At 47.4% G+C, this 11,326-nt stretch overlaps 1 protein-coding gene across 2 annotated transcripts in view; it reads left to right on the forward strand.

The window, feature by feature from the left end:
- The window catches only part of Morn5 (MORN repeat containing 5), a 54,528-nt gene extending 44,482 nt beyond the window's left edge, over positions 1-10,046 (forward strand). The window contains exon 5 of one of the 2 annotated variants that reach the window (XM_003470663.5): positions 9,855-10,046. In XM_003470663.5, coding sequence (XP_003470711.4) covers positions 9,855-9,901 — 47 coding nt within the window. In that variant the 3' untranslated portion in view covers positions 9,902-10,046. Of the gene's footprint in view, positions 1-2,108; positions 3,629-9,854 lie in introns of those variants that run through there. The other variant, XM_013153574.3, reaches the window with a different exon arrangement.
- Positions 10,047-11,326: the final 1,280 nt, after the last annotated feature.

An 11,326-nucleotide genomic window follows, 5' to 3' on the forward strand; every position in this document is an offset into this window, starting at 1 on the left:
TTTGGGGAGTAGGTTATTAATAATTTGCCTCAGTCCTAGCACAGACAGGCTGTGTAGGGCAGGCATGTGATTCCTCTCTCTGGATCTCAGGTTTCTCACTTGTCTGGAAAAAGCAGACAGGAGTCTTGATTTTCACTGACATTATAAATAACCATGCCATTATTAAGGGAAGAATCAGGATTTGAACGGAGGTCTTTCTGAAATTAGAAGTCATGCTTTCAATCAGTGAGATAGACTATGTCCTAGGCAAAGCTATAGATCTCCTCCTCAGAAAAATATGCTTGGATCCACCAACAGAACTTTGCCTACAGAGGGCAGGAGAGGCCACCTGGAAGCCATGCATAGGCTCCTATCAAGATCTGTGCCCTAAGAGTGGCAGCTTGCCTGCTTGCTGCCCTCCCTGACCTGCGGAATTGCACATTGCCATCCTCTCACCCCAACCGAAAGGCCCTGGAAATTCCCCTTCCAGCTGCAGTGCCCATAGGATTCCGATAACAATGCATTCTCCACCCCCACAGCAGCCTCCTAGAGGCCTTCAGAGGCCATGCTTCCCTTTCCTGGCTGGAGTCAGCCTGGGCCAGGCCAGCACCAGTATAATTTGTTTGTCTCCTTTAAAAGAAGTGCATGTGAGGCCAGAGTCCATCTTTCCTCCTTGGCCCATGATCTGGAAATCAGGCCCACTGACTGAAGCCCCTGGCCAGCCTCAGGTTCAGTGAGGCAGATAGGATTATGACAGATTCAGAACAGCCAGATCTCACCAGCTGAGACCTAGAGCTAATGGTTTAACTTCTCTGAACTTCAGTTTCCTCATCTGAAAAATGGGAATAGAAATAAGACCTGCATCATCAGACCATAGTGAGCCTTAAGGGCAATGATATGGGGTTACAATGAGAACAGGCCTGGTTGTGCCAAGCCCTTGGAGCTGGCAGACCTCCGCAATGGATTATTTTGCACCTTGCAGTGAATAGTTGAAAAGCGAGGGCCTCTTCAACTCCACATTCCAAAAGAGATGCCAGTGTCATCTTGGCAAGCTGCCCTCTGGCCTCTGCCTGCTTGGTTCGGATGCCGATTTCAAGACTGAACTAGAGGCCTCCGGTTTTCTGATCTCTTTGCCTGGCTCCTGGCCTTCTGTTCCAGATGTGGCCCCTTACCCCTCACCATTTCTCAACCACCTCCAGCTTCTGAGCTTCCTCCAGACACAGATCTTCACTGAGCCACTGTGGATACTAAGATGTCACTTGTGGGCCAGATCTAGATCCATCCTCCAAACCAGTGCAGCCTGTGTGGTCACAAGACTGGGTCCTCTAAAGCAATGCATAAACAGTCACAGGACTAGGTTGGAGGTTCTCTGGACAGAAGCTGGAACTTCTTGGAGCTTAAGTGCTCAAATGATTATCAGGAAACTTGTGCCCTCAAAATATAGTTTAGGAATAAAAGTAACATAAACCACAAAAAGTATATGGAAGACAGACCTATGCTGTATGGTAATCTGGATCATGTTCACATTAATTTAAAATATAAATATGAGATTCTTTTCCTCCAAAACTAGGAGTGTCCCTGGTTTTCTGCTGCCCAAAGCTGCATTCACAGTGTGCGACGAAGGGGGCACAAAGAAATGATACCCTGGGAAAGGAGGGCCCACTGTGCCTTCAAAAGGCAAGAGATGGATTTTGCTGCACAGAAGGGAAGGAGCGGCATGGAGAAAGACACAGAGATCCTCAAGATGGAGTACTTGTGTTAAGAGGGTGGGAGAGGAAGCAAGGAGACTTTCCTCTGGCCTGATGGACAGACTGGGCTTTGATGAGGGTGTAGGAGTGGGCCTGGGTTGGGCATTAAAGGTAGAGGGGTCTGGGTAGGTTGGAGAGAGCCTTGAAAACTTAATTCAGCTTCTGCCCTTCAGATGATGAACAGTAAGGAGTTCCAAAAGGTTTCTCAGGGTCTTGACCCTGTACCTACTCCCTCGCCAGGCAGATGCCCTCACCTCTCTGAAACTCAGTGTCTTCTCCTGGGAAGCAAAGACAACAGCACTGAATTTGCAAGATTTCTGTGAGGAGTCATGAGTTCTGGCCAATGATGAAATACTGTAAATTCCTCTTTCCTTCTTCCAGGCTGTCCCCATGACCCTCACATCTGCCAACTGGACAATGAGCTCCCAAATACCAGGCCCCTGTGGCCCGTTGTCCATCTGCAGCCAAACAACAGGGACAAAAAGAGCAAGACTTCAGGACAAAGGCTGTGAATGAGATCAGGACAACAGATTGACCTTGACCAAGGCCTTGGCTTCTGTGAGCTGCCTTAGTAGAGTGGGTAGGCATCAAGACTATGGTTGGTGAGCAAAATCCCAGTTAGTGTCTAAAAAAGAAAAGTAGAAAACTAAGAAGAATGGCAATATAAGCAGTGCTGGGTATTTTGTACCCTCTCCAGTCAGCATATGCTGGATTTTCATCCCTGGGTAACTTTTGCCCTCAGAGCATCTCGCTGCACAGAAGGTGGTTTTAGTAATTAAGTGTTAGTATCACCCACAAGCTCAAGCCAACTACTATGCATCTGCACCTCATCAGCAGGACTCTGTCATACTAATGTCAGATTACCTACTGTATAGCACTTAATGAGGTGTCCCACTTCAGCATGGGATCACTCTAAGAGATTTCTAAGGCTTATTGTGACTATGGTGTTTTCCCCTTAGCCACTGATTGTAGCACCCACAGTTCCCACCTGAGACAACACTGCACTATACATTCACAGAGGTGTTGGTGAGGGTGCTCGTGGCCAGGCATACAGTGTGCCTGCCAGGCATGGCCTTCCTAATACCAGGTGGTCCCATTCCTTACCTGACTAGCCCCTTCTCAGTTGTAGCCCTAAATCCTGTCCCAGGCTTGATCTTGGAGACCCTATCCCATCTCAATATATCAAAACAAAATGTAACTGCACTCCCCTATTAAATAGGAATTATTTTTGCTGTGAAAACTTTGCAAGAATCTTTCTAACTTGCTTGGTCAATTGTTTGACTACAAGGCTTTAACAATTGGCCATGATTTCTTGAGAGTGGCGTGCTCACTGGAGAATTCTGGCACAATGAGGGAACAGAGCCTGCAAATGGAGTTCAAGTGTAATAAAATTGTTTTGACTTCTAAATTTAATAATTAATCAAGTATAAATGCATTAATTATAGCATTTCTTAATTTCAGTTTTGCAGTTTCTCTTTTTGATATTTTAATGTCAATCACTGTTTCTCAGCCTCTTACGTTTGAATAGGCCTTGACAAGCTTGTGGGTGCTAGGGCCTGCACCTCTGGCTCCCAGTGGGTGAGGTGGCTTGTCCTAATCCACCCTTCAGCCTCCACCCAGCCTCCAGAAAGCTTCTTTATAGGGAAAAGCAAAAGCAGCCCCAAGGCTTTCCACCTGCCTATGACAGGCTCTGCCTGGGCAATGACCCCTCAGTCAATATTGACGATACTGTGGCCTTGGCCTCTGGCCACCACCACTGGCAGCAAAGTTCAAAGCCTCTTTCTTGTTAGGAATTGTGACAGAGATGCCAGGGCATTTCCACCATCATGGTGGCATCACCTTAGCCCTGCCCCACCAGCTCACACAGCCCTACATTTGCACTGAGGGTGTGGCACCTGCATGCAGGCTGGGAGTGTGGTTTGCTGGTTGCCCCTGATCCCAGCCAGAGTCCTCTGAAGATATGTCTGGACCCTGGAGAAGAGGGAACCCCTCCATGACAGGGCCCCCAGACCTCCAGAGCCTCTCCATGACCATGCTCACCTGGTATTTCGGTGGAATCCTGGGATGTCTCTGTAATTTGGCAGTAACACCTCTCTCTGCATGTGATTACATACACACTCAACTCTAGGTAGTTACACACTGCCACACTCAGCAAGCTACATGGGCCACACATACACAGGCTTTCCCATGTAGCAGGCAGTATTCATGCTCACCCTCACACACAGCCACTCACACACTGCGCCCCTGAGGCACACACTGATTCATGTGGGTGTATACATGAGAACAAGGGGTGGAAACACATTCATTTGTATGTGTGTGTACACTTCTGGATTTGCTGAGCATGACTGGTGCTGCAGCACATGGAACTTTCCCCTCTGCCCTGATGGCATGAAGTGGGCAATTGATTGCACCCCTCCAAGACTCCACTTCCTATCCTAACCGGGGCCAGGCCCATGTTACTCACCAAAGGAGAATGAACCCCGCTCCCTCATTGCTGACACACAGCTAGGCCCTCTCAGGTGCTCAGCCCCACAAGCCTCTTTCCCGCTTCAGGGAAGATGCTTTGTTCCTTCTGGGTCTCCTCCCTTTCCCACTCCCCGGCCCCACTCACACAGGTGGGACTTGTGTAGCAATGGTGACATCAGGTGCACTCAGCCCAAAGATGTGCCAAGAGGCTTGTGGTGCCCAGTGACCCCAATCTGCCTGTTTGCCCTCCCTGGGCTCTCATGCCCTGGCCTGCTCTGCTGGCTTTGAACAAAACTCATTAGCTAAGCAGTGGCTCTTGATCCTTATGATGCTGATCCTGTGTAGAGACCTCCGCCCTGCAGCACCTCACATCCTGGCAGGGAACCAGAATTCCTGTGGGCGTGTTGGTGAGTCCCTCGAGGATGCTGTCTTCTGGGCATCCAGTTTGGAAAGATCCATCAGAATGATGAGTGTAGCTTCTACTTCCTCAGTGCTCACACGAAATCCTGCATTTCTCTTGCACTGAGGGCAACATCGGTGCAGTCTGCACATCTGGGGCTCGTGCCACTACCTTGGCAAGTGGCCTCACACATCCATGGGTCTGGTTTCCTCATCTATGAAGGTGCCCACTTCCGAGGTCTGCTGTGAAGATGGAGTGCAGTCATTTCTGAAAAGTACTTAGCCCGATTCATGAGAAAAGCCACAAGTTGTCCTGGTGCATGTGGCAGCACAGTGTACACTGAACAGAGTTCTTGACCTGACAGGCCTGGCTCAGATATAAAGCCACCAACCTGCTGGGAGATTTTGGAGGAGCCATTCTCCAGTTTCCAGCTGGTTTTGGATCCCGACAGATTTAACCATACCTCCTGCAGAGAGGAGCGTGCGGTCTGGCCTGGATTGGGTCTCGTGACAGTGTTTAAGCTGGCTTTTGATCCCCTGTGTCCCAGCAAAGGGCACATAATCAGCCACAGGATTGGGCTCTTAACTTAGCAGGAATCCACCATGCCCCTATTAAATGCTGGACACTCAAGTAAGCACTGGGGACACCACAGTGGGCAAGAAGGTGAGGCTCTGGGTCTCACTGGAGAGACCGTGTATAAGTAGAAGATTGCAGAGTGGCGTATGCTAAGCAAAACAAAGTGACTAGGAGGAGTTCAGATGAGGGTACCAAGGAGGTGACTCTTGAGACTTGGACATCAAAAATTGCAATACAAGGGAGCTATGGGAGAAAGGGAGTGAATGACTGTTGTTCGGATACTTGGTAACAGTGTCACCCGTGAGGGAACACACTGGGTCTAAGTTTCCTAATTCTTGTAAAGCTGGTACAGCAACCTCAGTATGCCTCACACCCAGGTTCTCCTGTTTCGACCATCTTACACTGAGTGACATGTGTGTCACATTTAATGAATTTTTTTAATGGGGTCTCAATATGTAATTCAGGCTGGCCTTGAGTTCATTATTTAGCCCAAGTGGACTCAAACTCATGGCAATCCTCCTACCTCAGCCTCTTGAGTACTGAGATTCACACCCAGCTAATGAATTAATCTGGATATTAACACAGATGAATACAATACCATAGTTTATTAGGATCTCTTCAGTCTTTTCCCATTTTCTTTTCTAGGATCCCATCCTGCATACCACATTACATTTAGTTGTGTCTCCTTGGACTTTTCTTCCATGAGACAATAGTTCAGACAGTCCTTGTTTTTTGTTTGTTTGGTTGGTTTATTTGTTTTAAGGCCTTCCTTATGTTGAGTAACTGTGTTGAAGGATATTGGTCAGGAACTTTGTAGAATATCCTTTCACTGGAATTTGTCTGATGATTTTCTCATGAATAGAAGAGGAATATGAATTTTTAGGAAGGAAGGTCACAGAGGTTAAATGCCATTTTCATCCAAACACACCAAGGCTACAGAGTGCTGAAATGACTACTGGTGTTGAGTTAACCTTGAATACCTCGCGAAGGGCAGACTTCTCCACTCTAAAGCCGCCTCCCCCCCACCCCCCGCCGCCAACATTATACTTTTGGAAGTCAATATGCACACCCACATTTAAGAAGTAGGAACTTTTGCTGGCATGGTGACACATACCTATAATCGTAGTACTCAAGAAGCTGAGTTCAAGGCCAACATGGGCTACACAGTCAGTTCAAAGCCAGCCTTAACTACATAGTGAGATTCTGGCTCAAAAAATAGGGAATTTTGTTTGAACTTTTTGAGAGAAGATCATGCACATAAAATTATTTGAGGGGCTGGGAATAGAGCTCAGCAACACAAGTGCCTGCCTGGCAAGTGCAAGGTCATGAATTCAATTTCAAGTACAAAAAAAAAAAATCTGGGATTCTTAGAATCTGTCTTTTCTGATTTTTATGTATTTTACCAATAATGTTATGCTAGGGTTTTTTTTTTTTACTTTTTAGAAGCTCAAGAGTCTAGGAATATATTATTTACATTAACAAAACGTATGATATTACCAAGACATTAAATCAAAGAACAGGAAAAAATTCAATAACTTTTAATTTTTGCATATTGTCAACACATATTAATGAAAGAATGGAAAACACCAAAAGCAGAAGGAAAACTTCTCTAGTCTCACTTCTCAGAGCTGAACATGATTCACATTTTATCTTTGATTTTTCTTCTGTGCATACTTTTTACATGGAGCATACTATATAATTTTGTTTCTTGCCTCTCAATTTCTTGAGTTATTATCTCACAAAAAATGTTTGCCCTATATATACTTCATAACTATCATTTTCAATAGTGCTAAATATCCTCTCACATGATTTATAGTGACTGTCCACTGAGCCCTCCCTGCCAGCACGGTTCCTGGCATGTAACTTGTGTTTAGAAATTATTTGTTAAATGAATGGCTATACAACAAAGTCATCATTCCCTTGTTTTTAAAGAAATATGTCACTTTCCATTTTCTTGATTTTAAGTAGTTCTGAGACAGATTATTCCTTGGGACACTGTCCCAGAATGGGGACATCTCTCTCCCCCTACTATGTCAACGAGGGCCAAAAACTTTAAAAGATAAATGTACCAAACCAGAAATCTTCCTCCCTTTCCTTTGCATCATTGGCAATTGTGCCAAGGGTGGTAATTTACAATTGATTAAAGAGTTGGTGAGGTGTTTTTCCCCCATCTTTTTTCCTCCCTCCTGACTCCCTCCCCTCCTGTCAAAAAGGGGGAAATTATCTGAGGTGAAGATGTTCTCAGACAATCATATTAACATATTCCAACAATTGCAATTTGCAAAATAGTAATCACAACTCCCGGGATCTGGGAGGCATTAATCAAAGCTACAGGTTTAATTCCATTTTAAATATTGATGAAATATGCTTTGGCAGCCTCACCCTGGCGTGGCAGGGCCACAGGAGCCATGGAGGCGCAGGGGAGGTGGAGGGAGGGTGGGTGAGCAGCTGCCGGGAGGAGAGGCATCTGTGATTCAAATTGGTGGCTGTGCAGCCAGGTAGAGTGAAAGGGGTAGTGAAGAGGGCTGTTAAGTCCATTGCTGTCAATTTGTAACGATCAGGGAGGGGCCTGAGGACTGGTTCAGCACAATACACCCAGTTTGTCTGGTTTCAGGGGTTACCGCTGAAGAGGCTGCAGCTGCACTGATTCGAATAGCCTGGAGACTTCAGAACTGTAATTATCAACCAGGCTGCTCACAGTGTGGCAAAAGTGGGCTCCACCAGCGCTTAACTCCTTGTGTGCTGACACATCACCACTGCTCTCCCCACCCCTGCTTTGCCAGCTTTAGACTCTCCAAAAGCTTACCTAGGGGGGGAGACTGCATTAAGGCAGTTCTCAAAGACCAGAGCAAGCTAGCTGGCCTTTTTTTCTTAAGTTGCATGTAAAGAAATAGGGTAGAGGAAGCTGACCTGGATGTGGGTGTGTGGGTCTTAGGGGAAGGGTCTCCTCAATACCATCACATCTGCTCTGGGGTGAGAAGCCAGGCTTCAGAATTAAATAATTGACTCATGGCTCTGCTCAGCCCTTTTATAAAATAGAGACATCTCTCTCCCCCTGCCAGGCATTACAGAGACCCAATGAGTTGCCAGGAAAGCACCCACGAGGCTGCCCCTGAGTTTCCATCTCTGATCCAGGCCTGGGGCTTTTCTCAGAAGAGGAAGGTGTCTTTGGTAGGGGAGGACACCTAGGGGTGTTCCTGGGCGGGGGAATCTGATTGATTCTGAGAGCAAGCTGTTTGCATTTCAGCTCCCAGGAAGTTCTCTTGTTCCTTAGCCTCTTCATTTGTCACCCAAAGAGGATGGAACAACTCAATCTGTCTCTCTTAGGCAGAAGATGCTGGGCTAGGGAAGAAGGCGAGAAGGTGCGACCTGCTGCTGCAATAGCCCAGTCCGGGGCTGCAGATGACTTGGGAGGGAATAGACGGCTAGCCGAGGATGAGAGGCAGCCAGGCAGTGTGCAGCAGGAGCAGAGGCTTAGCCGGGAGCTTCAGTGAAGGAATTCTGTGCAGGACCTAGGACTCTGCTCCTGGAAAGAACCGCAACACTATTCTCCCCTGTGTCCCTAAAGGGATGTGCCTGAAAATGTCAGTCCCAGCGCTGTTCCTGGTAGTAAAGAGCTGAACCTCCATCTCCACCACTGGGAAAATGGAGAATAAAATGTGAGGGGAGCCACCTGGGAATACGAGGAAGCAGGATCTTGAAAACATACTGTTGAGTGAAAGAAGTAAGACACAAAGAAATTCACAGCACAATGCCATTTTTTGTAAATTAAAAACACATTCACACACAAAACAACAGCACATATTTTATAGAGCAACATGCATTTTAAGAGTATATGTCCCACCATTATGGTGGGTCCCTGTTGTGGTGGGAAGGGGCTGGGTGTAGGTCTGAGGGAAAAGGGGGTGGGAAATAAAAATGTAAACCCGCATGGGGTCTGGCACAGTGCGTGGATAGCAGCGTGCTATGGACTGATGATTGACTCACTCGCTTCTATATTCCAGGTTTTAAAAAGCAGCACAGGCTTTGTAGTCAGACAACCCTGGGTTCAGATCCTGGACTCTCTCCCAAATAGTAACCCTGAGGCTGTGGACAAGTGTTTTGACCCCCAAGAACCTCTGTTTGTTGCTGTGGGAAGCAGTGGGAAAGACTGGCCTGTCAGGCGGCCACAGGACTAAGCAAAGGCAGATGGCTGCATTCAGGGGCCCAGGGAACACCCAAAGGTGAAGCTGCTGCTCCCCTGTGTTCTCCAGGAAGGTACCTGAGTCAGCAGGGTGGTGGCCCTGCAGAAACCACAGGTTCTTTGATGGGCATTGACAGAGATTCCAGGAAAGAAAGTAACATCTAAGAGTCTTGTCCCCTGGCACTACCAGCCAGGCCTGGCTCTGCAGGTGCTGTTGGTGGTATGCAGGACCAGGTAAATGCCTGTGTACGAGGCTGCTGCTTTCTGATGACCCCTCACCCTCCATCAGCATCCACAAACCCTTTTGTGTTTAATTTCCCAGAGACCAGGTGCTCTGTTGAGGAATTCGATTTAGACAAGATCTTCTCCAGGCAGACTCCCAGCAGACCATGAGCCTGTGCTGGAATCCACTCCAGCCTCAGGATCACACCTGGGGACCTCCTGGGGCAGAGAAGGTTCCAGCAAACAGCAGGCATGACTGGCTCTTTCTTCTTCCCTACAGATGATGATGAGCACGAGTGGATCATCCGGACATGTCGGAAGGGTTAGGGGGAGATTGGGGGGGTTACAGGCTCAAAATGAACCTTTCAGCCACCTCCACCAGAGGTTTCCATCGGCCCTGCTGGCTGGCACTGACTAGCCTGGTTCTAGTTGTAGACAGTTTTGACAGAAGAATAAAGCCTTCATGGACTCAGTGGGCCCATGTGTGTTTGCTTTAGAAGACTGTTCCTCAGAAGGCACCCTGATTTCACCTGCATCAGAATCACCTAGGTACAATCATGCATAGCTGTTCCCAGGCCTGAATCTCTGGGAATGGGACCTGGCAATTTGCATTCCCAGTCATTTCTTATGCATATGAAAGTCTTGAGAACCACTGTCTTAGAATAGATCTGTGGAACTAGAGAGCAACTTAAGGGACACAGACAGTGCTCATTTTCTCTGCTCCTCACAATAGCCTGCAAGGGAAGACTGAGCATCTCAGCATCCTCAGATGGGGAATCAGGTTCAGAGGGACAGTGACTCATTTGGTCTCATAGGGCGGTAGGACCAAGCACTTTGCCCATTTTATAGCTGGTACCTTTCTATAAGTCCAAGAAGGACTCCCCAGGACTGCCTTTCCCTCTTTATAGCTCCACCATTTCAGCCACTTACCATAGGCAAAGAATCAATGTGGTGCTACAGAAATAATGTGGCTTTGGCAGCATCCACATCTGGATTCTAATCCCAGTTTAACCACAGGTACCAACAGAACTTCCAGGGATGTAAACGCCTTCTCCTACAGGACAGCTCCCCCTCCACACCAGGAGCTTGGGCTTGAACAAAGGACTCTAAGATAAAAGATTAGACAACCACTAGAAAGATGCATTCTCTTAGTCTGCAGATGGTGTATTGGCCCTGAAATTGACAAAGCCACTGTACGAGCCAGTGCTGTCCAGAAGCTGGGTTCCGTCTCCCATCCCTAACTCCCTTAGCCTCACCTTATTAAACTCTTCGCAGTCTTCCATACAGGCCCCTGTATACTCCTGCCTTGATCAACCCAACCACACTCTCCTCTTTTGTTCCTAAATTGTGAACTTCTCATTTGATAGCATCCAGCTCAAAGCCTCCCTTATCCCTCACAGCACGTTGGAGGATGGCTGTTTACAGCACCTGGCAGACTGAGAACTCCTCTAGCAGGGTGAGGCTAGGAGTTTTCACTAAGTCTGTTGAGACAACACTGGGCCCAGTAGAGACCTGCTGTTTAGGAAACAGAAGACAGAAACCAGCCTGATTTTCTCAAAGCTTACTAGGACATGGGGGCAATGCAGTACTTAGAGAAAAAAATCCATCATTGTGCCTTTGCAATTCACCATTTACCAACAGGGAAATGGTGCCTACTTTCCACGGCTGCACTGCCCAACAGCCCAGATATTCTAGGAGCCACATACCTAACCCCTTAACCAGAGAACGGGAAAGAAATGGAATCCCATCGTG

Source organism: Cavia porcellus, unplaced genomic scaffold, assembly GCF_034190915.1.
Source record: "Cavia porcellus strain 051 isolate PalLab524CR breed Dunkin Hartley unplaced genomic scaffold, mCavPor4.1 scaffold_1, whole genome shotgun sequence".
NCBI classification, from domain to species: Eukaryota; Metazoa; Chordata; class Mammalia; order Rodentia; family Caviidae; genus Cavia; species Cavia porcellus.